Raw genomic sequence first — 25,437 nt, 5'->3', positions numbered from 1 at the left:
CACCGCGCTCGCGGCGAGGATGTTGGGCTCGCTATCGCTCGCGGCCCTCGCGAATACTCACAATCACATGCCGGCTTTTAAAGTACTTTTTTGCGAATTCTAAGATATCCTCAAACCTGAGCAAGTCGTTCCCTCCTCCTCCTTCTCCTCCTCCTCCCCCCCTCTCAGTAAACAATCTATAACGATATAGAGCCTTTCTTCTTTCATGTTCAGATATTTTGGGCAAGTCCGGGGCGGGCAGGAAGGGGGCCGAGAAAGGCGGCGGGTTATCAGGCCTTGCAGGTATCCTGTCATGGTCAAAGAGCCCCTGAGCGTATTGTTGCAAGAACTGAGGCCAAGTGAGGTCGGAGCGGTCAGGGAGAGGGACGGAGGTTGTTGTTGTTGTTGTTGTTGGGGTTGTTGTTGTCGTTGTTGCGGTTGAGGAGGAAGCGGTAGTGTCTGATTGTGTAGAGGCAGCAGCAGTTTTAGTTGAGGCGAAGGCAGCAGCGACGCAACCTAGTTGTTCTGAAGACATAACGGAAGTGGGAGGGAGCGAGAGAGGAGGCGGAACTCTGCAGGAAGCAGGTAGCAGGTACAGCAGGGGGTGGGTGCCCCTCGGAGGGGAGTTGTTGGTTGTGCAAATGTCGAGGGAATGGGAAAGACGAAAGAGGGGGGGTTACTGAATGGGGGGCGACGCGACTACTTCTCAGAAGGCCACGTACGTACTGGACAGTAATCCCCCCCTCCCTTTCTTACTACTTTAGGGTCAGGCACGGTTGATTTCGTCACATCTGGGGGAACAGCGGGTTATGAAGGCCTCTTTTCTATTACTGTATGCTATTCTGTACTGTACATTATTCTCGAATCTACCATTCATTAATCGCGAATCGCCAATCGCAAGAGGAACTTTACGCTTATGGAATACGCTGGTGAAGGATTATACAAGATTCTCATGGTCTAACCCTAAAGCCGTTGTGGGGAAATACCAGCGGGCCCCTACTACCAAGTCTGTGTATCACTCTGTGTGAACCCGCCGGCACCGTCCCCACTCTGCACAAAAGTATCCGTTGTCTGGCCCCACGGCTGGCTGGTCTCGGTCACCGACTGGTTGTAGAAATCGCCTCCTCCTGCTCCACCCGCGCCATTCCCATATCCACCGCCGTAGCCATTCCCATACCCATCGTTATAGCCGTCGCCGTAGTGGTTGTGGTGATGCCCACCCATATGCGAGAGTTGGTTGACTGCGATGGCGCCGAGTGCGCCGCCGGCGAGACCCGCGCCTAGGCCCATCCCTGCGCCGTTGAAGCGACTGTTGTTGTTGGATTGTTGTAGGGGTGGTGGGGGGTAGGCTGCTTGGTTTGCGTAGGGGGGACCTGGTTGTTGCTGATACGGCGGCGGACCGCCGGGAGCGAGAGGGGTGGGGTAAGTGGCCACTGGTGGTGGAATGTTCTTTTGGCGGCGTTTACGGAGGCACATTGCCACAATGCAGGCCACGATGGCCAGAAAAACGACGCCGGCGACCACACCGCCAATCAGGCCTATCTGAACCCCGCCCCGACGGTTGTTGTTGTTGTTGTTGTTGTTATTGTTGTTGTTGTTGTTTGTGGAAATGATTGCGTTGATAGCGCCGCCGGCGGGAGTGCGAGCACAGGGCCCTGGGAAGGAGCGGTTGCAGGTGTCAGCCATGCAGAGGGCTCTGTCGGAGACCCCTACGTTGCCGACGAAGGCTGGCGAGCAGCCTCGAGTTTGGCAGCAGGAGCAGGCGCACGACAAGCTCATGGTGGGTGGGAGGTGCTGAGTTGAGTGAGAGAGATGCTTACAGTAAGAGGGCGGGAGGGAGGGGAGCCTCTCATCGGCTTATGTAGCGTCTAACCTACTACGAGTGCGAGAGAAGGGGTGTTCCTCTGTCGTCATTCCGTCCGCGTCACTCTCCGTCAGTGTGAAGAAGACTTCGTGGTAGTAAGAATAGGAGGAAAAGAGATAAACTATCCAAGAGGGCACGTGTTCTAGACAGCTCGCGCCCGCGTCATGATGGCCAAAAATAATATGCTTCAATGCCAAGTCCCTCGGGGCCTCGGGCGCAGGCGCAGGTCAGTCAGTCAGACTTGCGCTCTTTCCATATATCTACACTCACAGCCTCGCCCGCCACCTGATGGAATCGACAGTGCTCCAAGTCGGTGCTCTGCTCGTCGACGAGATAAGATACAGTACAGTACATATCATTATTATATGAATATACAGTACAGTACACAGGAATCAACGATACTCAGAAGTGACTAAAAATGCCCTGTGAAATGTGAACCAGAAGAATGGAAAAAATTAGGCCCTCCTCATACCCATCCCCTACGTCTTCCTCACATACGCCGGCTTCCCCACCGCTTTCCACCCACCACCCCCCCGATGCTTCTCCTTCCACACGATCCTCGGCCAACAGCTCAACGCACTCGTCCGCGTCCTGATCCCATTGACAAAGAGCGCCACCCGTGTCACCCGTCCTTTGCTCTCCCGGATCGCCGTGTTGAGAAGGTCTGCCCCGTGAGCTGATACACGGTTCTCAGAGAGTGAGAGCTGCGAGATCGTTGTGTGCGTCGTGGAGAGCAACCGGGCGAGGTGTGGAATACATGCGTCCGTCAGCGTGTTGAAATCCAACGTAAGCGATTCCAACCTGGGCAATAGGACCGGCGCCTGCACCGCGATCAACATCGCCCCTTCATCCGTCAACGTATTCGCGCTCAGGTCCAATTCCGTAAGGGACGACGGTGTCGAGCCCAGGGATTGGAAGAATAACTGGATCCCCTCCGCGGAGATGGCGTTGTCGCGGAGGTTGATGGATGTGAGTGTGTGGTTGGAGCGGAGTGCGACCCCCAGCATTCCGGCCGTGGGCGCCCCGAGACTGCATCGGTCGAGACGGAGGGAGGTGAGCGTGGTGTTCAGGCGCAGGGCACGGACCAGGTACGGAATGACCTAGAATTGACAGGGTTGGAGGGCTGTGAAACCAATAGTATAGGAGGACGTCCACACTCACATTATCCGTCAAAAAGCCATTATTCCCTCCCAAATACAAAAACCGCACACACTTATTCCCGGCCAAATGATTGAACACAATCTCCAGTTCGTCCGTCTCCAGCTGCGCGCCTACATAGGCCACCGTCTCGCCTATCCAATCCTCTCTCCTCAAAATCGGCTCGTCGGGGTCGTAGGCGGTGTTGAGAGCTGAAGGATAGAGGGTGCGATAGCGTGGTGGTGGTCGTTGTTCTTCGGAGGTTGGTGGTGGTGGTGGTGGTGGTGAAGGGGTGTAGCAGGGGGTGTCGTTGGCGGATGAGGTGTAGGTGGGTGGTAAGTGAGAAGGGAGGGCGTGGCGCACTGCCATGACTAATAATGCGGTGAAGGGATAAAGCGTTTAAAGCGGGAAGCTCGTGAAGTGCTGCGACAGAGGGAGAGAAGGGAGAGGGAGGGTGATTGTATAGTACGAGAGAAGGGGGGGTGCTAATGTTGATGGCAACTTGGGCGTTGAGAGTGTGTTCCATCACCTTGGCGGCGAGTTGGCGCTCACTTGGCGCTCTTTGCCGTCAGCGGCGCACGGACTCCGTACTAGGACTCCGCTCTAAGCGTCAATGAACAGCTTTCCTAGGGTCTCGTTCTCGTTTCCTCTGCAAACTCTCTCGGACTTTGGTCGTCGGGGGTTTCTTTGTCTGTGGCACCTCGCAAGGGATTCCACGCCAAGAAACCCGCAGCGCATCTTGTTACAACCGCAAGCATCTGAGATAAAAAGCGGACGGCAGCGAATACCAAACATCCCTTGCACCACAATCCCTTCCAACTCCGACATATACACCACGACCGAAACATGTCGCCACACGCCGCCGCCAATACTCTCACCGACCCATCCACCTCCACTACCACCTCACCCAAATCACCTTCACCATCACCATCACCGTCACCTCCCCCGCTCTTCCCTCTCCGGCTCTCCACCCTAACTCTCTCAACGCTGCGGCCCCACCTAACTCCAAAGAACATCTTCCTCTCCGTCCTCCTCCTCATCATCGTCGTCACAGGCGCGATCCTATTCATGTGTCTCGTCGGGATGATACGCTTCGACGACAAGGCGAGGAAGGACGCGTGGGTGGAGGTGACCAGCCAGATTCTGAATGCGTGCTTTTGTGTCAACGCGGGGATGCTTGCGCCTGGGAGGGCGAGGGATGCGTGGTTGGCGGGCAGGTGGGTTTTGAAGGTGGGTCTGCCATGAAGATGGGGCATTTTTCTCTTTTGACTTGTGTTATAGGGGGAGAGCGTTGGACGTTCCGATGTTGGGAGATACACGTTGATCTGAGCATCCCAACTTCCCTCGCTCTCCTCACTCGATCCCCTCTCAGAACGACATAAAAGCCGCACGGCAACTTGAACAACGCCAGTCGCCCTGGCTCATCATCCTCCCTCCATCCTCATGTATCGCCACCCTCGACCTCGACACAAGCGCGCCCCTCCATCTCACCACGATCGACACCCCATCATCAAAACCCCCACCACCCCTCCCGCGCAAGATTTGGCTCTCCATCCTATCTCTTCAAGCCCTCAATGTCCTCTTCCAAATCCCCATGGCAGCCGCGATGTGGATCTGGGCATCCGACCACAGCGCTCGGCCGGCGTGGCTGGTGGCGGTATCTCTCGTTGCAAGTTTTGCGTGTGGGGCTGTCGGGGGGCTTTGGCCGCTGTGGATCGTCAAGACGAGGACGAGGACGAAGGGGAAGGGCGGTGGTGAGAAGAAGGGTGAGAAGGAGGGGGATGCGAGTGGAGTGAGGCTTTTGAGGGATTCGGAGAAAGGCGAGGTGGAAGTTGAGGCGGTGGCGATGAAGAAAAGGGAGGAACAAGCGTGAGTGTATGCGCAATGTGCAATTGCAATTCATTACCGGAGATATGTTGGGGAAAAAAGGCACAGCGCATTGGGGGGGCCGCGGCCGCTCTCCGAGTCCCCCAGCGCGCCGTGGGGGATGGCATCGCAGCGATAGGAAAGCATCGCCACATATACCGCTCCGCTCAACAAAAGCACACCCCTTCACCGCATCATGTTCCATCACATCCCAAATCCATCTTGGACACTGGGTGGTGCATATCCACCTAACCCTAAAAATGCCTCCGTCATCTTTGACGAGAGGGTCTTTGTCATGCACGTGACTGACGGGCCGGATTTATTTACGCTCCTCTGAGTTCTCTCATCTCCTTGTTTCGTAAATCACTCCCCTCATCCCATTGGCTGGATCGTTTTGCCGCAATGAATGAAACACGGAGGGTGCCACACTTGGATGGGAATGGGAATCATGGGATCCCCTTCCTTGGCTGAATTTAAAGTTTTGCCGAATGTTCTTCTAGCCTCCCACGCACAGGCCACAGGCAACTATCCATGAAGCAAGCGGCTGGGGGCAGCTGTGGGAGGTGGGACTCCGAGGGAGGCAACAAGCAACAAGCAAGCAAGCAAGCGTTTGGGATTCCCCCCTCTACGTACTAGACTGGAGCCTAATAGAAGGTCCCATATAGAGCATATAGACAGTACATAGACGGCCTCTTCTTGTACCGCTTTCATCCTCACCCCCCCACCCACCGACCGCCAGATCGTTCTTCCATTCTCTCCCTCTCCGTCAATTGCTCAGTCCGTGGGAATATTCACCTCCTTACACATAGAACTATAGAGGGTGTAGACTCCAGTTCCCACCACCATGCACCTCGCAACCCTCGCCCTTGGCCTTAGCGCCCTCACTTTCAACGCCGCCGTCGTATCCGCTCAACCGACTCCCGTTGTGGTTTCGCCTATTGCCCCCGCCGCTTCTGCGTCTGCTTCCGCTTCGGCTGTTGCCGCTCCGGCTGCGACTCCCAGTGCCATCGCTGCTGGGGGTGTGGCTGCGCCTGCCGCCACTCCGGCGACGGCCGGGACGACCGCCGCGTTGCCTCAGGGAATTCCCACGGATGCTGCCTCTAAGGGTGCTTGGATTAAGTGGTGAGTATCGACAGCAGCGAGGGAGAGAGGGTAATTGAGAGCCCGCGACCGATGCCGAGCGTGGGAAAATGTGGTTTCGCGGGCGTAAGCGAGCCTGCGATCGAACTGAGCGTGGGAAAACAAGGTCTCGCGGGCGAAAGCGAGAATTCCGCCGTCGCGAGAGGGTTTGAGATTCGCAGGTCACATCGAGCATTGGATGCTTGCTCCAGCCCCATTTGAGGGTCTGCGGTCGTCAGCGAGTGTCGGTGATTTTGGAACATCGCAGGACAACTTCCTTGTCGCGAGCGGAAGCGAGCGGGGCCTGACTTTTTCCTTCCCTCTTATGCCTTCTCCACCCATGTACTAATACGTCGTACCCTCATCCGCGATTCTTGCAGGACACAAAACTCTGGCGTCGTCCCTATCCACGTCGGTCTCTTCCCCGGAGACAAGATTTACATGTCCGAGCGAGTCCACTATTACACCGCCGACGCTGGCCAAGGGTGGACCAACGACCAGCTCAAGGCGCTCGCATCCATGCCCGTCTCGCAATGGTACAACGGAAACCCCAACTTTGCAAACACGACCTTCTTCACCGACGCTGCCGAATTCAACGGCAATACCGGCAAATACATCCCTATTGACCGTGGGTTCCACAACAACTCGGCCCTGGGACAATTCCATGGTTATGCCTTCTGTGGTGGTCATACCCAGCTTGCTAACGGCAGTTACTTGGTTGTCGGTGGGGACGAGTTCTGGGACAAACCTTGGAGAGGCCAGAACTACACTTCGTAAGTTCGAACGCCGTACAGTCTTAGCTGTGCTTCCACTCTTGATCTTACGTTGACTGTTGTCTCCCTCTCTCGTTTCCTCACAGCAACGGACGATCTGACATTCGTGTCGCCCTCGCTTCCACTGATACCACCGGCCCGCAATTGATCCGCGTTGCTGACATGTACAGGGATCCCGCCCTCCAGCCCTCTACCCCGGGAGGCTCGACCTACAAGCTCTGGGGTCGTTGGTACCCTTCCGTGATCACTCTTCCTAGCGAAGAGGCTATGATCATTGGCGGACAGCACTACTACTTCGACCCTGAACATCCCGAGGCGGATAACCCTACCTTCGAAATGTGGTCCCCTGTCACGGGTCCAATGGGTGCTAGCAAGCGCATCGAACTTCTCGCAAGGCACTTCCCCATCAACATGTACCCCGTCGCTTACGTCCTGCCGAAATCAGGAAACATTTGGATTCACTCTCAGTACGAATCCGTTATCGTTGACCCCAAGGTACGTATTTGGCATCGTTTCAAGCGTTACGAGGTTCGCTTTATCCTGACTTCATATCTGAATTTCTTTAGACCGGGACGGAGACGCCCGACGTTGTATTGGACTTGACGAAGGCGAACGGCCTCTTACCGCGTACTTTCCCCTTCTCCGGAACTAACTTTGTGCCCATGTTGTCTTATCGTGATGACTACCGTATGGAATCGTGGTTGTGTGGTGGTGTTAACGGCACCTCCCCTGACGGCACACCGACCCCACGTATGAACAACGGTAAAGATGCCTGGTATGTAACCCAATTGGTCGTTTTGCGGGCACACTCAATCATTTTCTGTGACTAAATGGCGTTGGGTTGCTTAACCAGGTCCAACTGCCCCAACTGCGACCCCGTCAAAGTTTGCCACTGGGTCCAACTTGAAACTGCCGGCGCCAAATTCACCGCTGAAGACATGCCCATCGCCCGCTCTCAACCCGCCGCCGTCAACCTGCCCGACGGCACAATCGCCATCCTCTCGGGCTCCGGGAAGGGGCACCAGGGCGGTGTCTATGGGCAGCCCGTCGCGTCTCACGGTGTCCTCGAGGCTGTTATTTTCGACCCCTCTGAGCCCGCTGGTCCTAACAGCAAGAGATGGAGGGTGGGGGCCCCTGCGCCGGTTGGAAGGCATTACCATAACACCGCCCTTTTGAGGGAGGATGGAACGATCTTCACTGGAGGAGGTGACTCGCAGAATGGAGACAGCTTTACCACCATTCGTCCTGATGAGATGTAAGGACTCCACTCTCTCGTTACCACGTCTTTCGCATGTGCACATGACTGACTCCCACGTTCACGTCTCCTTGTAATTAGGACAATGGACGTGTACTATCCTCCTTACACCTTCATCCCCAACCGCCCCCAGCTCGCCCTTCCTCTAAACCCGGCCGCAGCAACCTACGGCCAATCCCTCGTCCTCACCTTCACCACCGACATTGCATCCAGCATCCAACAAGTTTCCATTATCCGCTACGCTTCCATGACCCACACCGTCAATCTCGACCAACGCCACATCGAGTTGCCTATACTCAAATACGCGAAGAACAAGGTGCTTGTCAAGTTGCCCGCGTCTGCGAACATTGCGCAGCCGGGTAACTGGATGGTTTGGGCTGTCGACTCTCGCGGTGCCCCCGTGCAGAAGGCGGGGACGATCAACCTCCGCGCTTCCAACACGGGCGCCGACGCTGCCTGGAACGATGCGGAAACGATCCCGTCCCCGACATTCCCGGCCAAGGTCCGTGATTCCAAGATCAACGGCGTCAACGCCAACGCTGCGGTGAACACCGGGGCGGGAGGCTCGGCTGCGAATGGGGGTGTGCCTGCTGGGAATGCAACTGCTGCGGCTGGCAAGACGGAGGTCGCGAAGGGTGTGGGGGCTGTTGCGGCTATGATGGCGTTTGTTGCTGGATGGGCTGTGTAAGATGTGCTGTTGTATAGACATTGGTTTGTCTTTCTTTTGGACGGGCGGCATAGCCGTCCTAGACAGTTTCTCCCTTTCCCATTGACCTCTTTCTTTCCGTGTTGTGTCTCCCTATTTGGTCTCTCTTTGTTTTGTTATTCTCTCGGCGTACTGGATAGAAAGCACAGGGCGTCTGGTTCTTTTTCCTGTACACACATCATTTTACATTATTCAAAGATTTGTCTTCTGACATCTTCCTTTTCCTTTTCCTTTCTCGTTGTGTGGTTTCATAAGACCCATCTTTTGTTGGTGACGTTTCGTAAAATCGCAACGAAAAACTTGTTGACACTCGGATGAGTATTTCTATTACCGTTGACCGTTTGGTGACCACTCCATGAGGATTTGCGGTCCAGAGGGCGTGTTCCATTCCGATTGTTACATTCCGAACCCCTCAGAGGCTACATGCGCGCAGAGAGATTCGACACGGGAGTGGAACTTGCTCTCTTTGGCTCCGACTTCAGCCCTTCGATCGCACGGGTGGTCGCGGCAATGGTGAGACTGAATAAACGCAGCTGGGCATGAGATTGGGAATGGGGACAGAATGGACTGGCGCGATGCGTTTTCAGATTCTCACGCTCTTCAGTTTCTTGTCACCGACAAAGGAGCAAAATGTGTTGACGGTTTGTGCAAGAATATCTGTCGGAAGGTCAGCGTAACATGCAGGCGCGTGCCGTCATCTGCAACTCCGCACTCCGCTCCTTGACGCTTGCACTCGTCACGGTCTTCATCTTTAACCAATGGTCAAAAAGCTAATACCCAACGAGCTATAGTATACACACTTTTCTTCTTATCCGGTATATAGAAAGCTGTTCTGATGTTCAGGGCAGGGTCTCCGGAGGGAATGGGGCAGCGCCACTGGACCATGGGGACTGGTTTGATGAATGCAAAAAAACGTTTGCGAGGGGTACGAACCGCGCCACCCTAATCCTTCCATATTCGCGGTGTTCCCTCCAGTGAGAGAAAAAGTCCAAGAAAATTGTCATTCTTCCGTTGCAGCCATGATGAGGAAGGAGAGGATACGCTTTCCATATTATTCCAGGACCTTTAATAACCGGCGCTATTGTTCCAATGACAGTCTTCCCCCATCGCCACCGCCGACGCGGGCCCCGGTTAACATGACGACCATTCTCACAAAATCCATCCATCAGATTGCGTTCAGAACCCGGGCCGTGGGCTGGAATCCCATTGCGTGAAAAACACCTGCGATCTTTATTGGGGTCGTACCCGGCGAGGGTTCCCGTATGGGTGGGGACGTATTGACATATACACATACACCCCGTCCTTCCTTCTCCGCTCGCCGCCCACCGCTCTTTATAAACCGTCCCGGCGCACCTCCGCCCCTGCATCGTTGACGACATATACCGCAGAATCAGGGTATTTCGAAGTGCAAAGATGGCGCGCGAGTATGTGGACCCGCATGAGGGCGTATTGTATAGCGGGTTTGAGAAGTATAAGTGGTGAGTATCTCGGCGGTGGATTCGCTGGGATGAGGCCAACATAAACGGCATGGGAGCGAGTGATGCCCGACGACCACTAACATCGGCGCTTTCCTTCTTCCCTAGGTTAACGATTCACATCATTGCCCTCTGCGTGATCTTTCTCTCCGTCTCCGGCTCTCTGTACATCGTGACGACAACAATCAGGAAGATGCGAAGCCAGCGGACGCAGTTGCGGACCATTGAAAAGTTTCCGATGTGGATTAGCTTGACTGATTGTTTGTTTGGTGTTTTTCATGGGACGGTGCGTTGAAGAAGACGTTTGGCGCCCAAGGATTAGCGGTTAAACGCGTGAAGATGTGAACTTATCAGACTTGCCTGTTTGATCGGTATTGAAGGACCATATTATTTCGATCAGTCGCGGATACTTGGCCACAGGTAAGACGATATTCCATCCACTACTGAGGGATTAGGCCGAGAATCGGGCGTCTAACCCAGTATTTGGTTCTTCCAGGCGCTGGGTGCAGGATGCTGGGGTTCGGTACCGTCTACGCCATGGTATGTATCCGTACCCGTCGTCCCAACACTTGGAATTCCGATACCGTGCTGACATTTGAACTCCGGTAACAGAATCTCCCAGCCTTCTGGGTAACCGCGATCGCCTTCTACCTCTGGACAGCGATTGTTCGCGGGCGGTATATCAACGTGGGCAGCAGGGACTGGAAACTGCATGGGGTGTGCTGGGGAGTGCCCTTCGTTTGGGGGATGATTCCGTTTATAACGAACGACTACGGCCAGGAGCCGGTATGTATTGGAATCGTTTTTCCGGCCGATGTTGGTTGGGGATTTGAAGGTGATTGAAGGGTGACAAGCGATGTTTGCTTACGCATGATGCGATGTCCGGTTTGCAGGCATGGTGCGGCCTTCCCAACCGTCTGTTCCTGTTCAACGGCGCGATCGTCCTTCTCGCCATGATCTCCTGCTCCCTTCTCTACGGCCATTTAACCTACTTCCTCTGGACGCACGCCCGCAAGACCCAGGAACAGCTTGGCCCCCAGAACCATCAACAAGGCCCGTCGAAGAAGCAGGCGATCGCCCTGAGCGACATGTCCGGTAACGCCGAGAACACCGCCAAACCCAAAAGAAACCCCTTGGGCGGCCCGAGTCAGAGCACGAGCAAGATCAACAAGTTGGTGAAGGAGTTACCTGTCTTTGTGCTGATATACATGGTGCAGTGGGCGCCTTACCTCATCTACGCGCTACTGCTGCTCGCGAAAAAGGAGTGGTTTGAGCTGGATGTTATTGTGGTAACGTTGACGAACGCGGGGGGCATCGCTAATGCGGTGGCTTATTCGCGGTTTATGGTATTTACATATGTGTCCTCTGTGCATATTCCGGTGCCACAAGTGTTTATTGACTTTCAACTTCAACGGTAGGCTAAGGATACCCCAGCGGCCCCGTATCGCCCCTCGACGACCGGTAGCCCGCTGCATACGCGAAATACGACTACAGAACCGGATACGTTGTCCGCCCAGTCCGCCCTGTCCGGACCAGCTTTGCCGGCGGGTCAAGTGGCTGAGGCTTGGAAGGAGGAGGACGTGAGGAAGAGGAGCGCGTCGGATTTGGAGGCCTGAAAGGGGAAGTTGGAGGATTGGTGAAGTGGGATTGGTGTGGTGGGAGAGGCGAGTGCATTCAGAGATTAGGCCTATAGATTCCCGTCGAGCACTTTTCCTATTCGCGTTCCCACTTTTCATTTATATCACTCGCATAATAATGGTATTGCCTAAATGATTCATTTTCCTTTCCGGGTCTGGTCGGTGTATACCATCTCCAGTTGACAGTTTCCAAACGGGCTTTGAAAGAAAGCGACAGCGCGTCATCATTGTGCCATTCCCTCTTTCTCTCTTCTCTTATATCCCATCGGTATCGATCCCCTACTTGTACCGTCACGACGAGCTGTTCCTATTCAATCGTCATGGCGACCCAAACTCTCTGCGTCTTCTTCATCGAGTTGGTCAGCTTCCTCCGCTTCAGCGGGTTGCTCATTCTCTCCTTCATCCGGTTGCGCATCCTCTTTTTCACCGGGGTTTTAGTCGTCTTTCATGTTGACCATGCTTGCTAGCACTTGAAACTGGCGCGTCGGACATATGTGCGTGGTAGAATGACGCCTCGGTTGCTGAAGGTTTTAGTTTTCGCGAAACGGGGGACTCGGATAGACAGACTCAGACTACTACATACATATGCAGCATTTTGACAACTGATTCAGAAGCCGTCAGACGCAAGTGCCATGTCATGGCCCCGACTCGAACGAACGCTGTTCTTGGGCGATCTTCGACCGACCACTTCCAGTTCCACTCAGAAGATGGCATACGATCGGATTCGATATTTTCAAAGTCGGACGAACCGCTCTCGAAGACTGAAGACATGCCTTCCCAGCTTCACGCAACAAATGCAGGCAAAAACGAGGTAAGACGGCCCTCAAGCGGGTGTGGCGGCTTGAAAACCAAGGATGCTCACACTTGTTGTTTGAAGGCGCCAGGGCTCAGAAAGTTACTCGAGCAATCCACAAGGGACACAAAGCTGATTTTCAGTGAAAGCGGCGAACTGATGGTTCATATGGACGTCCTCAGGGCCAACGCAGGCTACTTTGCTAGCCATGCTTCTTTTCAGACCATCCAGCAAGATGGAGTAACGAAGCCAACCCACACAGTTGACATACGACAGATTGCCACCAACGAGGAGGTCGCCATGCGTTATGTGCTCTTTTTCTACACACACAAAGCATCAGACCTGTGCTTCACAGCGGAAGCCGCTTTTCAGTACTTCGCCCTCGAGGATTTCTTGGAGCTGGAACCCGGCGTAATAAGGAAAGTTCGAGCCCACACTTCCGAGTATCTCGCTCGGGATTACGACGTAAAGGACGTGAAGCATATGCTTACGAGTGCCTGCACCACGCCAATTGGCCCAGACCTTGTATGCTCGATCTTCGACAGTCTCGTCGACGAGGGGCGCCGCAGTGCGGATTGCGGACGCGGGGATTGTGGAGCCATCACTCGACAGATCCAGTGCAGAGAATGTCCCCAAACCACCACCATTTGTCGGATTTGCAGAGGATGTGAGATCCACTGTCTCGCTGGCAGGCTCCGCGGCGCGATGGCGATACCTCCCATCTGGCTCGTATCCGCAGCGAGTTTTCACACTATCCCTTACGACATCGTTGACATATGCGCTCGACTGAAGGAGAAGTTGGGAGAACAGTACCAGGAAATCAGTAGTTCTTTTCACGCCTGGGTCGCCGAGGAGTGTGCACCAAGGGACTCGCTCCTCACAATGTTCATTGAAGCGTCAAAGATTCTCTACTGCTGACCAACGAAGAACCCCAAGACGTGATGAGTTGCGGAAGGAAATGCACCGTCGCCGATGCATCCTCTGTTGCCTTTAGAGCCTCCGCCGGCTGAGAGCATATCGACCCCTGTAGATTCTTCGATTCTCCTGTCAGTTACCTTTCAGAGCAGAACTACTCTGTCTACTCTGGACAGTTCCGATGGGGAAGATGAAAACGATGACACCGTCGTGCTTCCCGCCGCGGCTCCATCCAAGATCCGTTTGCCAGCTGTTGGGAAGGGACCCGAAAGCTCCCCGCCCGGAAAAAAGGGTCGTCCACAGTCCAAGAAATAGCCTCCTCGCGCAGATAGCCTCAGAGATAGCCTCCTTCCCCAGATAGTGTTCCCCGCAGAATTCCCTTATTTGTATGCTTGAATGAATCAACCTCTTGAATGATCCGCCTTCCACCGTTCCAGTCAACATGAGGTTGTCTGCAGGGAGTGTGTAACCGCACAGAAAGGTACCTTTTGCCACTATTATATGAATGTGTGGGGACTCAGTCACTCACGTCAAACCTTCTCCTGGAATTGCCACATCGCTGTGGTCTGAAAGCCCTTGTGCCTCGAGACGGCCCTTGTGCAGTTGTGCCTGGGAGCGGCTAGAGCGGCCCTTGCTTGGTGCTTGCGCGACTTTTTCTGAGAAGGAAGCGCCTTTGGCAGTGCAGACTCCAGAGAATGCAAGCTACTCGACACTCCTTCCCCAAGACCCACAGCCAATCTTGAGCTTGAAATTGCGTTGGGAATGCCTCACCATGGCGAAAGGAATGCAGCAAGCGTCCGAAACGAAGCGAGAGTCCAGCGCAGCGCAGCGACAGCCAGCGAGAGAGCGTTCTGAGCGGTCCGCAGGCTTAACTAAGTCTGACCTCGCATTCAAAAACGTCCTGCATCTAGATTCTGGGCCCGGGGCTTGACCCAGAAATACGTCGTGCAGTTTCTGACCGCGCTTAGTTGCGTGGTGGTGGGGCAGCCGAGTATGGCCGAGTATGGTTACAATTCCTTCGGGGGGGCAACCAGAGAAACGGACAATCACAATCACAATCACATCCATCCATTCCATCACATCCATCGCCCCTTTACTGTCCATAAACTTTTCCTATTAGGGCCCTCTTAATCGGACGCCCATCGCCCAATTATTTCCTTCTCTTCAGCACGCGCGCGCACAAAGGGGAACGTTGACGACATCAGTCATGCGAAAATGGAGGAGAGCTGCCTACTCACTTCTCTTCCGATTCCGCGTTTGAGTGCGCAGAACGGAGAGGCACTGGAGATCGCCTGAATGTCGGGCGGCGACGTGCGCTCACGATGTGCGGGTAAATGTCAAAGTGGCAGAGTTCAGGCGGACATGTCCAGAATTGCCATGGTACCATCACACGACCCGATGAGAAGACACTAACCGAGTGACACGGGGGCACAAAAATGTCGTATTACGAGAGGAAAAATTCCGGAACTCCATCAGCGGACGACAAAAGCGATTTCAGGGTGAAGAAGCGTTACGTGTGGTATATGTGTGCTAATGAAGTACATGAATAATCGCGTGTCCGCCCCCAGAAAGAACCACAAGTAGTGGCAAAAGCGGTGTCGGAGATAGCGATGGAGGTGGCGGTGGCGTAAATGAAGGTAAGGGGAAGGGCGATGCGCGGAGGTGCGGTAGGAAGAGACTAATTCACTCGACCCGGGTCTCTAGGCAGAGACGGGAGGTAAAACGGGTAGAAGAAAGCCCACCTCGGCTCTGATGGGTAAATCAGACCCCTTTACCGAGATTAGCCATCTCCATCTCCGGTTTCTCCTCCACATGCCGCCTAGTGGACGATAAGCGCCGATGCTGTGCTGCTGGGCGGCCATTAGGGCTTCCATGGCCGCCTTTCCGACCCCGGTCGGCTGTTGCTCCGTCCACGCCTCCTGCTTCTGCGTCCGTTAAGTCGTGCCCGTTCCGTGCGGCCGAGGATGAACGCCGGCGGCCTTGTCGCCGCGCGATCATGTCTTCTTCCAGTAGGATGTCGGTGTCCCTTGGGCGGAAATGGTGCCAGAAGCTGGGAAGGGGAGGGAAAATGAAAATAAATATTAAAATCGTTGTCCGCTAAACTGCCACGCTCATGTGTTGCAGGAAGAACGAAGGGTGTTGAACGGTGCTGGGAGTACTCACTATTTGACGAGAAGTGCTCCAGTGGAACAAGTCCCCACCAGGAGAATCGTGACGACCTTATGATGGAATTAGATGTTGGTAGCCAACTCACGCAGGACGAACACATACTCGCACTTCACAGTTCGAAAACATACCCAGAAGCCAGGCAAAACATGGACGCTCTCAAACGTGCCCTCATCGACCCACTTGAGCCATTCAACGACGCCCATGACAGCCAGATTGCATAGCAATGAAAACACCAGCACGCCCAAACTGACGGCGGCGAATCTGCCGACCCAAACGACATTCATCATCGCGGCTCGGATAAGCACAATGACCAGCATCGGGGTGGAAAAGAGATACGTCTGAGTCCAGTATCCGGCGCTGTATCCGTTAGGATCGAGTGTGTTATTGTGAAATGCGAGGTAGACCGTGTAGAAGATAGCTGTGGCGGTGAGAAAGGCTTCAACGAGAGTGCGGACCATGCGCACGTTGGACCAGTAGAGTCTGATCGAAGATGAAACGAATTAGCGGTGCCATAGGGAAGACATCTGTCACATCTAACCAGTTGGCTTACCCATGGCGGACAGCTTTGTATAAGTGCGGATTGCTCAGCAAAGTCCCCGGCCGTGCATCGTAATCGAATATAGCGAGAAAGAATGGCGGTAAGGAGGTGAACACGATATTGAATCCCGTCAAAAACAGCTCCTCGTAGACGAGAGCCCCGCTCCACGCGCACTGGAACCCAAACCACCACTGCACGGTGATCATGACCAAGTTCTTGTAGAACGAGTAGTACACCAGACTCGATAATCTCAGCCTACTCCACCGGCCATGAACGGCAAGGAGTTTCGCAAGATGCCGAAACTCGCCAATCGCGTAATCGGCAGCACGCACAGCCTGGGTGCCCTCCCGGCCCACGACACCTACGCCGACATTGGCAGCCTGAATCATACTGACGTCGTTGGCGCCGTCTCCGATGGCTAGCGTTGTGCATTTGAGATTCTCCTGCACTAGTTGCACAACGAGCGCTTTTTGAATGGGTGTGACGCGGCAGGCGATGACGGTCGTGCAGAGTTGTGAGAGGCGAAGGAGAAGTTGCGGTAGGGCCGGTTTGTGGGTGAATAACGTTGTCAGGGTCGCCCCGGGGATGATGAGGGCTGTGCGTCTCCGGGCATTGGTACGCCCATCCGCGTTGTGGTGGAAATGGTGATGATGCGATAGTCCAGCTGGAGGTGGTGTTGCAGATGGAATCGTTGGGAGAGGGTCCCCCCGAGGTCTACTCGGCGATTGCGCTGGTCCCGCGCCACTCAGGTCCTCGATGTATTCCTCGAGCTGGCGTTTCAGTTCTGGCTCCGACTGCGCCGTGAGTTTTAAAACCAACATATCTGGAAGAATAAGCCGCGAGGACATGCCGATGTTGATTGCGGTTTCCATCTTGTCTCCGGTGAGCAACCAGACCTTAATGCCGCAGTTGACAAGAAACTCGATCGTTTCTGGGACCTCATCTTGCAATCGATCCTCGATGGCTGTACAACCCAAAAACTGAAGATCGCGTTCAATGGTCTCGGAAACCTCCGCGATGTTCTCTTCCCTGTTTGTTAGACTCCGCTCTGCTTCGTCCAAAGCCACCCGGAAGTTCTCAAACTCCTCCTCTGAAAGCTGCCGGTACGCGACCACGAGGGTCCTCAGCCCCTGTTCACTGTAATGCCGTAAAGCCTCGTCCGCATGGTCAATCGCCTTGTCCTGACCTCCCGCAAGCCGTTCTATAATGATATTATCGGCTCCTTTGCAGTATAGGATGATGGGTCCGCCGTTTGGGTACCTGACAATTACCGACATTCGTTTACGATCGGAAGTGAAGTCGAGCAAGGCTAATTGGACGAAATCGAGGGGTACTGCTTTTTCGGGCTGCGATGGATCATTGATTTTGATGTTGTTCTTCGTCCGTGACAGCAACGTGAACTGATCTGTTTTGATGGCGTAGAGGAGGGCCGATTCATCGGGTGATTGAGACTCGTACAGCAAAGCATCCGAATCGCGTGGATCGGGCGCAGGTATGACGCTGTGGCACAGCGCTAGAGAATGCCCAAACTTCATAACACGATCCTTTGCATCAGCAGCTAATGATCTGTCACCGGCCATCTTTGCGAGTGCGCCAGCGCCACTGCTGATGCCCGCCGGTATTGGCCCTACGCCGTCCAAGTACCATCCAACAACCTTCATCTCGTTCCTTGTCACAGTCCCCGTTTTGTCACTGAAGACGTATTCAACAACCCCAAGGTCCTCGTTGAGATTGGAGTTATTCGCTTTCGATTTGACGGTCAGCACGGAACCGTCGGAGTTCGTCATATACGACCGCATATCGAAGTCCCATTGAATATATTTCGCTTGTATGACACGCACGATTTCGATAGTGACGAAAAGCGAGATTGGTATGACGTATGTGTAAAGGGCGAAGAACGAGACGATGGTATAAAATATGTGCTGTAAAAACCCGCAACAATAAGCGATCGGGCCAGCAGATTTACTCGTTCCTTCCGATTGACAAATGTGCTTACCCTTCCGGTGTTGTTATCAGCGGGTCCTAGATACCATTCAACAGGGTAATTAGCGGGATCAGTGAGTTGATTAGCCACCTCTCGATCCCGAATCTTCTTGTAATGCCTCCACTCCAACGAAACACTGCTGATTAGCAAGAACGCGTTATAGACGAAAGCGCCCATGACCAGCCAATTGAGCCGTTTTTCCAATGTGCTTGATTTCAGCTTCGGTTTTTTGAGGTTTCGGATGATTTTGGTGTTTCCCCCGACATATACGACGAGAAGGTACGCAAAAGTAGTGTTACGGACATTTGATCCGCGCAGTATGATGTTTGTGGGTGTCAGTGGGTATCGAATCGGTGAATGGCCGTGAGGTTGATTGAGCGTTATTAGGCCATCGAATACCCCAAGCTTATCATTTGGCTGCTCGCATTGTATGGTCCCCTGCAATGCGCTCACTTGCTGAAAACCGACGATTGAAGTCCAGTTAGCTCGTTTCCAAGGTCATATGCACCATTCGCCAACGTAACGCATGCGACCCTGCAAATCCACAGCCGCGGTGAAGTTCGACATGATACCTCGTCGGTTTGCACATGTGCCAGTTCCCCTACGGCGCTCCGTCTTTTCAGATTCGTTTCCCCGTCCAATTCGGCAGTCTCCACAAAACATGTCCCATCTTCGTAATTCGTCGATAGGATCATGGCATCTACAGGGGTCTTATCGCCCTTCTCTAAACATATGATATCCCCTGGTTGAACATGCTCGGCTGTGATCTCCTGCCGTTTCCCTTGGCGAAGGACTATCACTGGGGCGGTGTTGGCGGCTCGATCGGCTTTATAGCGTGACTAGAGAGAGGGGAAGACATAGGAGGATTAGCGACATGGTGAAGACCCAGCCGTGATAAATACACGATTGCCAAACTCGCGTATGTACATAGTCTTCGTATGCTTCTTTTGCAAGAGAGAAGGCGAGAACGATGAGCAACGGCAGGATCTGTGACGCTGGTGACAAACTGGAGACGCCAGCGATGACGGACAGCGCCCCTGCGAGGAAGTACAGGTTGTAAAACCGGCGGAACTAAACGGTCGACATTCAGGTATGTGGTTAATATCGACGGTGGGTACCTTCGAAACCTTACGATGACCCTTTTGTTCAGTCTCGCAGGCCACACCGCACCTGGTTGTAAAGGGTTTTTGGGAAGAATGAATACAGCGTGTATTTGGTGGTGCGAATGTAGTTAGAGTTTCTGTTGTAATCGGTCTCTGATGAAGGGAAAGCAACAGTGTATGGACCGTCGTCCTCCTCAGTCCCCGCGCCCTTCCTCATTCGCTTGAGAAACGACAACGGAGATGCCGGAGGAGTCGTACGCTTTTTGTCCGGCCTTGTATCCGTAAGCGTTATTCGGTGGTCGGAGGAGGACTTTTGGGCTCCCGCCGATGGAGTTCCTGATGTAGTGTTTCCCGCGTGACTTCCCAACCCAAACGTGCCTGCTTCCAAAGATGCCGAGTTGTCCTCGGCGTTTCCGCTAGGAGTTGGCGGATAGTGCGTCTGAATATTCTGCTGGAGGCTGTCCTCTTCAACGGCCATATTGACGCGGGGTTCCTCCTGCTCCTCAGGGTGGATACGGAGCCCGCCCGACGAGTGCGTGTTGGGACGCAGGTTGGGCTGTTTGGTTAACTTTCGTTTCGAATTCAGGTGTACCGAGGAGAACCTCTGGCTGTTGAGACGCTAGCCGCTTCTGCTCCACGCTGTTCGAGGTAATACTCGCTGAGATGCGACGGACTTCCGAGGACGGTGTTGGCTGGAACTTTTCCAGATATCCCTTCGGAGGGAGGTGTCGGAGTGCGTGCAAAATATCGCTTCTTGCTGTGCGCCTGCACACGCTCCTGAAGCCTCCCACGGAGTCCTCCCAACCTCCTCAGCCTCTCCCCGCCCTCCTCGCAGACTCGTGCCATATCATCTTCTTATTTCATGTCTTGGAAACTCATGCAAAATGGAAGGCCAGTACGGAAATGTAATCATCAAAAGAGTACCAATGCAATGGCCGAGAATCGAACTCGGGTCTACCGCGTGGCAGGCGGTAATTATGCCACTAAACCACCATTGCTTCGATGAATGTGCGGCGGGCACAATGCTTGATATCCTTGAATATAGATATCTTCCTGCTCACTTGCACCAGCCTCTCTCAGTCACCGCAGAAATGACAAAGGAGACGCGAGGGGGCTCTGAGGCCTTTTATCCGGTCTCGTATCCATAGGCACAACTCGGTGCTGAAGTCGGGGAGTTCCTTGTATCGTGTTCACCGCATGACATCCCGAGAACGTGCCTGCTTGTACTGTAAAGCGGCTGCGTCGTCCCCGGCATCACTTCCGCCCGACCTTGGCGGATAGAGGGCGCTTGGGGATTCTGCTGGAAGTTGTCGTCCTCAATGGCCATGTTGATGCCCAGCTCCTCAGGGTGGCTGCGGAGCCCACCCAACGTGTGTGTCTGGGGACACAGAGTGGGCTGTTTGTCAGAGCTTCTCTTCGAACCACGTAAACTATAGGTAGCAAGGCGGCCCTCTAGCTTGTCTTCAGTAGACCCTAGCTGCTTTGCTTTGCTTCATGACTTAGTTGGATGTGGCGGACTCCTTTCGGGGGATGGTAGGACGGCACCGAAGGAATCACTTCCAGAGGAGTAGAGAATAGACCTGGGTAGTTTATATAGGGAATTGCCAACGACGCTACCCCAATTTGCTAACGGCGCCACCCTCCACTTCACACTAATAATAAGCGACATAAACTTGGTGACTTTTTGGGTAACTAACCTACCATAACAACACGCCCTGCTCGGGACGGTGTACATATATGTAACGTGGGTTGTCTACTGGACATTTAAGAGGCTCCCCCAGCGTGCCGCGTCATTTTCAAATATCAACAGCCACCCTCCTACCCCGCTGACCTGAAGCCCGTTACGGTAATGTCACTTCAGTCTGACCTCAAGCGCCCAGAGCCTCCCGTTACGGTCTCAAACCCGAAGCCGGAAGGTCCTGACGTTTTTTCGGCGAAGTCCTCCCTTATATCGGGCCACGAGATAGAACCGACATCTGCAGCAGGCGATGTCCACCCAGAGTACTCCTCGCTGCAAAAATTTCTCAACTCCGAGCCCTTCCAGTCCCCTATCTCTTGCTTTGCGCCCGGACACTCAGGTATTTGTTCTTTGTTGCCTCACAGTCACCGGGTTTCACTAAGGATGTTTGGGCACACAGGTTCTATAGGAGATGAACACCGACTTTGTAAGCCTCGCAGTAAACCCTCGTCCAAACCGGAGGCCTTGAATCGACGATGGAGAACCCCGAGGCCTCTCAATCCTTTCATTCTCTATCGGCGCGAAAGACACCAGGAAGTCTTGCAGAAGCATCAAGAGATATCGAATAATTCCGTCTCCAAAATAGTGGGCAGAATGTGGGGTGCGGAGCCTCCCTACGTAAAACAAATATTTTCGGAGCGTAGCGAAGAGTCCAAGCGACTGCACGAAGCAAAGCACCCCAATTACAAGTTTAACCCCCGCAAAAACAAGCCGAAGCGCTTGACGGATGAATATGAAGATGCCCTCGAATGACCTACCTTGTGAGTGCTGTATTGAGCCCGTCACCTCGATGAGCCGGTAGTAGGTACATACACGCAGTGAAATTGTCAGGATGCAGGAAGTTGCATATGGGGTTATGATCAAACACGGCCAATTTGTGAAGGCAATATGTGGTATCATCCAAGCAATCAATTGGGCACCCGTTGAGTCTTCCTTTGAATGTCGTCGATTGACCCGATCGGGCCTGGTTCCTGTGCCTTTCGGAATGCGTGTCACCTTTCTTTGGCACGATTGGGCCGCCTTAAGGCTATCCGCGTACTGATTGCGTACGTACTGTAACGCGGTGGCAACGCGTAAGGTGTTGAGCTCTCTGGGTACATTTTACATACCATATAAATGGGTGGCCCACCTCGTTTTTCCCGACCAACATATTCATTGATTTACAAGGGAACAACAGCACCGAGCATGACACTCAACAAGTATCTTCGTGCTCCGCATCGTCAACAGTTGCTCCATCCTGCGCTTTCACAGAAAGTTTTCATCGCGCAGCGACGTTTAGTAAACGTTGGTCCTTCCAGTCGAAACGCATCGATTGTCGCGCTTCGCACGGATTCCGGAAATGCCACGTTGGATGATTCTGCTCTCGGCACCTCGGAATTCCGTCCTGTCTTTGCCATTCTTGAAGCAGCGCGAGCCGCACGGTTTAGCACCAAAGCGGAGACCACGCCACAGATCACGACGTCGAGCATCGAAACTTTGAGGCCCGCGGTCATGAACCGCAGTCTTATGCCTTTTCAGCAAGATCTTCAAAGCGGCAAGGTCTCCGACCCGCAATCAAACAATACTCCCTCGTCTTCGGACGGTGTGTCAGATGCCAGTAATCAGCCTTACCCGTTTCTGACTTACTCCGAGAGCGTGGCGGTCCGTGGCCTAGCCGAGCGAGCAACTCGGAAGCTTGTCCGTCAAGCTCAAAAGCGCACGAAGACACAAAAGCCTGGTGATCACTCTGAAGTGGCAGTGCTCCCGGTCAAGGTACCAAATTACGCAGTGCGGCGACTCTGAATGATGTCCTGACTCTCGTTCTTTCAGGTGGAGGATAAACGCGTTGATGCTGCCTTCCAAATTGGCGATGTCCTACATCTTGTCCGTTTTCAAATGAAGGCTCGTCCGGAACATATCCGTTGGATGGACATTAGCAGAGATCTCTCCAAGGTTGTCAAACACGTGGAGAAGATCAGCTCGACCCCATCCTGGAAGAGAACACAAGCATCCATAGTGTGCTTCGGCATCCTCAGCCATAGTGATAGTAACTATTACCCTCCCGAGCTCATTGGAGACTGCCAAATCAAGTCCATCCCGGAGTTCCTCAAGCTTCTCGGTTGGCATGAGGGGGATCTGGTTACTTTCAAGAATTCCATGGATGATGCCATCAAGGCCGTCATGCCGCCCAAGGAAGTGCATTCGACTGTCGGTCTACCGCAAGCTCAGTCGGTATCGAAAGAAATGTCGAAAAAGCGCGGCGAAACCAGACTGCGGCCCATGTTTACATGGCAAGGGGGAAAGTCTGATGAGCTGCCCATTCTCCAGAAGTATATTCCGAAAACCATGAAGACCTATGTGGAACCATTTGCTGGTGGATTGGCGATGTACTTTTTCCTTCGCCCCAAGCAGAGCGTCGTCGCTGATACGCACCATGAGCTCATCAACTTCTATCGACAAATTCAACTGGGAAATCGAGTCGAGATTCTTCGTCGCCTCAGGGATTATAAATTTACTGAGGATGAGTATTACTCCGTTAGGGACGCGCAAAACGGTGATGAGATCGACCGGGCTGTCCGATTTTTCTATTTGAGGTGCACCTGTTACCGCGGCATGCTGAAATATCGAAAATCAAACACCGGAAACTTGCAGTCCACCGTGTCCTTCGGGACCCGTGCGGTGAGTTTTGCCGTGCATCAGGCCATCGTACAGAAATGAACGTTTATGTAAGATGCGGACAACAGGCCGGAAAAGTTATTCTCTCACGGTTTGAGGACGAGCGATACGAAAAGCTTTTAAGCACCACTATGCTTATGAACGAGTCTTTCGAAAACCTCTTTTGTCGGTACAATGATCCGGAAGACTTCTTCTTCCTCGACCCGCCGTACGATTCACCGTTCAATGACTATAGCAACGCTCCTTTCGGCCGGGTCGAACATCAACGCCTCGCTGACTGTTTTCGCACCACGAAAGCTCGATGTTTGATGGTTTTAGGAAATACGCCTTTTATTTTCGATCTATACCGAGATTACATCAAAGCGGCCTTCCCCAAGCCATACAGGTTCAAGATTGGGGGACAGCCTCGAGGCCCGGACATGGTGGCGGAGCATCTAATCATTGCAAATTACGATTGATTGTAATCATATTTATACAAAAGAACCGACATGTCTTCGTGGGTACGGCTGTTCTTGAGACACTTGTTGACCGAGTGGCAAAATCATTCCACCTCCGCTTGCCTCGAAGATACGAGGCTTCACCATACTGCTGTGAAGGCTCCTCGTTGAAGATACCTCCGACGTGCTGAAAATGCAGTTCAGCTTCGCAGTTGTGCGCTGGTGAGACACGTAAGACAACCCACCATTGATGAACCAGTTGTTCAGCTGTTTCATAGTCAAATTCACATCTCGACAAAGCTGTTGTTTGTCGGTGTCCGAAGGATATGGGTGTTTCGTATGTCGGCGAAGCCAAGAGAAAAGTATTTCTAGCTGCCAAGTAGCGAAGTTTGGCCGAGATGCCTTTCTGGTGTCTCTTTTCCTTCGATTAACGGTATTTGTAGCGGTCGGTTGGATAGTCGCGGGAGGTGTAAGAACTGTCAAGCAGGATTCCGGCGCAACTACCACGTCGTCCTGACTGTGCTCGTTGGCAACTGCACTTGGTGACAGAGCTGCGGCCGCCGCAGAGCATTCGGGTTGGTCCCTTTTCCTCTTGCCAGCACTGTAGGTCATGACCGACTCTAGAAGGTGTTGTGTCGTACCTCCGACGTTGTCACTAAACCCTCGGCAGTCACTAACAATCTGGAGCACTTGGGAGGAGCCCGTGCCAACAACGGACCAGAGAAATAGGTTCATTTGGTCCTCCTCCCAACGGTTTGGGCTGACCAAATCTCGCTCCCGTTCAAGGAGTTCCGACAGGCGTTCCAGTAGCGCATGTGCTTGAGACGCTTCGACGATAGAGAGTGCTTGGTCCCGAAGCTGCACAATCTCCTGCGACAGTGCAAAAAGACGAGTGTCCAACTGGAGCGGCAGAGGTTCTTGAGCCATGGCGATGTCCGTTACGAATGGGTGGATGATCCCGAGTTGTTGAGCCCTTGTTCAAGGGTTGATAGCAGACAGAGCCCTAAGGTATGCGCAGGTCTCCCAGCATAGCCACCCAGAGCGCGTCGCGAGTGCTGTCAGTCGATACTCCCTCTGACTTTCTCTGGTTTGCACGATGCCTTAATGGCTTTGCGTGTCAAACTGCACATAATAACAGGCAGCAAAAAGCTACGCCAAGTCTTTTGGCATGCTAGCCTCAACAACCTCAAATTTTCACAATATGTTGTTATGTCCATTTCCAACGTGCTTATAGAGGAATGCGCCTCGTCCTTTCTTTTTGTTGGAGGTGTCATCCTCCCGAGTCCCCGGTTAG

The 25,437-nt window shown here is 53.6% G+C and overlaps 10 protein-coding genes and 1 non-coding gene across 11 annotated transcripts; 6 read left to right on the top strand and 5 right to left on the bottom strand.

Moving 5' to 3' along the window:
- Positions 1–786: 786 nt before the first annotated feature.
- On the bottom strand, positions 787–1,903 carry EV422DRAFT_549350 (uncharacterized protein). The gene has a single exon (XM_053071710.1). The coding sequence runs from the start codon at positions 1,756–1,758 to the stop codon at positions 979–981; it is 780 nt and encodes a 259-aa protein (XP_052920492.1). The 5' UTR covers positions 1,759–1,903; the 3' UTR covers positions 787–978.
- A 387-nt stretch (positions 1,904–2,290) lies between these two features.
- Positions 2,291–3,666, bottom strand: EV422DRAFT_373937 (uncharacterized protein). The gene is made up of 3 exons (XM_053066755.1): positions 3,510–3,666; positions 3,005–3,351; positions 2,291–2,943 (listed from the first exon to the last, which is right to left on the bottom strand). The coding sequence occupies exons 2-3, from the start codon at positions 3,347–3,349 to the stop codon at positions 2,323–2,325; spliced, it is 966 nt and encodes a 321-aa protein (XP_052920491.1). The 5' UTR covers positions 3,350–3,351; positions 3,510–3,666; the 3' UTR covers positions 2,291–2,322.
- On the top strand, positions 3,589–5,272 carry EV422DRAFT_373989 (uncharacterized protein). The gene is made up of 2 exons (XM_053066757.1): positions 3,589–4,210; positions 4,353–5,272. The coding sequence occupies exons 1-2, from the start codon at positions 3,827–3,829 to the stop codon at positions 4,851–4,853; spliced, it is 885 nt and encodes a 294-aa protein (XP_052920490.1). The 5' UTR covers positions 3,589–3,826; the 3' UTR covers positions 4,854–5,272.
- Positions 5,273–6,284: 1,012 nt separating this feature from the next.
- EV422DRAFT_373945 (uncharacterized protein) lies at positions 6,285–8,779 on the top strand. Its single transcript, XM_053066756.1, has 5 exons — positions 6,285–6,738; positions 6,825–7,233; positions 7,305–7,513; positions 7,592–7,993; positions 8,075–8,779. The coding sequence occupies exons 1-5, from the start codon at positions 6,407–6,409 to the stop codon at positions 8,679–8,681; spliced, it is 1,959 nt and encodes a 652-aa protein (XP_052920489.1). The 5' UTR covers positions 6,285–6,406; the 3' UTR covers positions 8,682–8,779.
- A 1,234-nt stretch (positions 8,780–10,013) lies between these two features.
- Positions 10,014–11,979, top strand: EV422DRAFT_373686 (uncharacterized protein). Its single transcript, XM_053066753.1, has 7 exons — positions 10,014–10,177; positions 10,283–10,460; positions 10,555–10,594; positions 10,671–10,714; positions 10,787–10,960; positions 11,068–11,520; positions 11,593–11,979. Exons 1-7 carry the CDS (start codon positions 10,113–10,115, stop codon positions 11,788–11,790), a joined length of 1,152 nt encoding a protein of 383 aa, XP_052920488.1. The 5' UTR covers positions 10,014–10,112; the 3' UTR covers positions 11,791–11,979.
- A 1-nt stretch (position 11,980) lies between these two features.
- EV422DRAFT_373740 (uncharacterized protein) lies at positions 11,981–13,773 on the top strand. The gene is made up of 2 exons (XM_053066754.1): positions 11,981–12,622; positions 12,689–13,773. Exons 1-2 carry the CDS (start codon positions 12,449–12,451, stop codon positions 13,520–13,522), a joined length of 1,008 nt encoding a protein of 335 aa, XP_052920487.1. The 5' UTR covers positions 11,981–12,448; the 3' UTR covers positions 13,523–13,773.
- Positions 13,774–15,750: 1,977 nt separating this feature from the next.
- EV422DRAFT_502297 (uncharacterized protein) lies at positions 15,751–19,530 on the bottom strand (the record flags this gene model as incomplete). The annotated part of the gene is made up of 8 exons (XM_053068254.1): positions 15,751–16,168; positions 16,239–16,821; positions 16,945–18,148; positions 18,223–18,300; positions 18,346–18,666; positions 18,783–19,049; positions 19,138–19,281; positions 19,381–19,530. 8 exons carry the CDS (start codon positions 19,528–19,530, stop codon positions 15,751–15,753), a joined length of 3,165 nt encoding a protein of 1,054 aa, XP_052920486.1.
- Positions 19,531–20,240: 710 nt separating this feature from the next.
- Positions 20,241–20,311, bottom strand: EV422DRAFT_t171. The gene has a single exon. It is a non-coding gene; the product is annotated as a tRNA-Gly (tRNA).
- A 927-nt stretch (positions 20,312–21,238) lies between these two features.
- EV422DRAFT_549334 (high mobility group box domain-containing protein) lies at positions 21,239–22,143 on the top strand. Its single transcript, XM_053071709.1, has one exon. It carries the CDS (start codon positions 21,436–21,438, stop codon positions 21,802–21,804), a length of 369 nt encoding a protein of 122 aa, XP_052920485.1. The 5' UTR covers positions 21,239–21,435; the 3' UTR covers positions 21,805–22,143.
- Positions 22,144–22,236: 93 nt separating this feature from the next.
- EV422DRAFT_572703 (S-adenosyl-L-methionine-dependent methyltransferase) lies at positions 22,237–24,164 on the top strand (the record flags this gene model as incomplete). The annotated part of the gene is made up of 3 exons (XM_053073160.1): positions 22,237–22,803; positions 22,861–23,709; positions 23,775–24,164. 3 exons carry the CDS (start codon positions 22,237–22,239, stop codon positions 24,162–24,164), a joined length of 1,806 nt encoding a protein of 601 aa, XP_052920484.1.
- Positions 24,165–24,389: 225 nt separating this feature from the next.
- On the bottom strand, positions 24,390–24,623 carry EV422DRAFT_483669 (uncharacterized protein; the record flags this gene model as incomplete). Its single annotated transcript, XM_053067346.1, has 1 exon — positions 24,390–24,623. A coding segment is annotated over one exon (234 nt), but the record flags the coding sequence as incomplete, so codon positions are not given.
- Between the last annotated feature and the right edge of the window lie 814 nt (positions 24,624–25,437).

This window comes from Fimicolochytrium jonesii (genome assembly GCF_025526975.1).
Source record: "Fimicolochytrium jonesii strain JEL569 chromosome Unknown EV422scaffold_52, whole genome shotgun sequence".
Lineage (NCBI taxonomy): Eukaryota > Fungi > Chytridiomycota > Chytridiomycetes > Spizellomycetales > Powellomycetaceae > Fimicolochytrium > Fimicolochytrium jonesii.
Note: the sequence above shows the minus strand (reverse complement) of the source record. Positions and strands in the feature narration are given on the sequence as shown.

What these genes read in the sequence shown, in the direction of transcription:
- EV422DRAFT_373945 (XM_053066756.1), top strand. Translation starts at nt 6,407, where the DNA reads ATGTCCGAGCGAGTCCACTATTACACCGCCGACGCTGGCCAAGGGTGG. An exon ending in CCGTTATCGTTGACCCCAAG is followed by an intron (nt 7,234 to 7,304) that starts GTACGTATTTGG and finishes GAATTTCTTTAG; the next exon opens with ACCGGGACGGAGACGCCCGA. An exon ending in ACCATTCGTCCTGATGAGAT is followed by an intron (nt 7,994 to 8,074) that starts GTAAGGACTCCA and finishes CCTTGTAATTAG; the next exon opens with GACAATGGACGTGTACTATC.
- EV422DRAFT_549350 (XM_053071710.1), bottom strand. Translation starts at nt 1,758, where the DNA reads ATGAGCTTGTCGTGCGCCTGCTCCTGCTGCCAAACTCGAGGCTGCTCG.
- EV422DRAFT_373686 (XM_053066753.1), top strand. Translation starts at nt 10,113, where the DNA reads ATGGCGCGCGAGTATGTGGACCCGCATGAGGGCGTATTGTATAGCGGG. An exon ending in GGGTTTGAGAAGTATAAGTG is followed by an intron (nt 10,178 to 10,282) that starts GTGAGTATCTCG and finishes CTTCTTCCCTAG; the next exon opens with GTTAACGATTCACATCATTG. An exon ending in TTGGTGTTTTTCATGGGACG is followed by an intron (nt 10,461 to 10,554) that starts GTGCGTTGAAGA and finishes TCGGTATTGAAG; the next exon opens with GACCATATTATTTCGATCAG.
- EV422DRAFT_373937 (XM_053066755.1), bottom strand. Translation starts at nt 3,349, where the DNA reads ATGGCAGTGCGCCACGCCCTCCCTTCTCACTTACCACCCACCTACACC. An exon ending in ATGGCTTTTTGACGGATAAT is followed by an intron (nt 2,944 to 3,004) that starts GTGAGTGTGGAC and finishes TGTCAATTCTAG; the next exon opens with GTCATTCCGTACCTGGTCCG.
- EV422DRAFT_373989 (XM_053066757.1), top strand. Translation starts at nt 3,827, where the DNA reads ATGTCGCCACACGCCGCCGCCAATACTCTCACCGACCCATCCACCTCC. An exon ending in CGGGCAGGTGGGTTTTGAAG is followed by an intron (nt 4,211 to 4,352) that starts GTGGGTCTGCCA and finishes ATCCCCTCTCAG; the next exon opens with AACGACATAAAAGCCGCACG.
- EV422DRAFT_549334 (XM_053071709.1), top strand. Translation starts at nt 21,436, where the DNA reads ATGTTTGGGCACACAGGTTCTATAGGAGATGAACACCGACTTTGTAAG.
- EV422DRAFT_373740 (XM_053066754.1), top strand. Translation starts at nt 12,449, where the DNA reads ATGGCCCCGACTCGAACGAACGCTGTTCTTGGGCGATCTTCGACCGAC. An exon ending in CAAATGCAGGCAAAAACGAG is followed by an intron (nt 12,623 to 12,688) that starts GTAAGACGGCCC and finishes TGTTGTTTGAAG; the next exon opens with GCGCCAGGGCTCAGAAAGTT.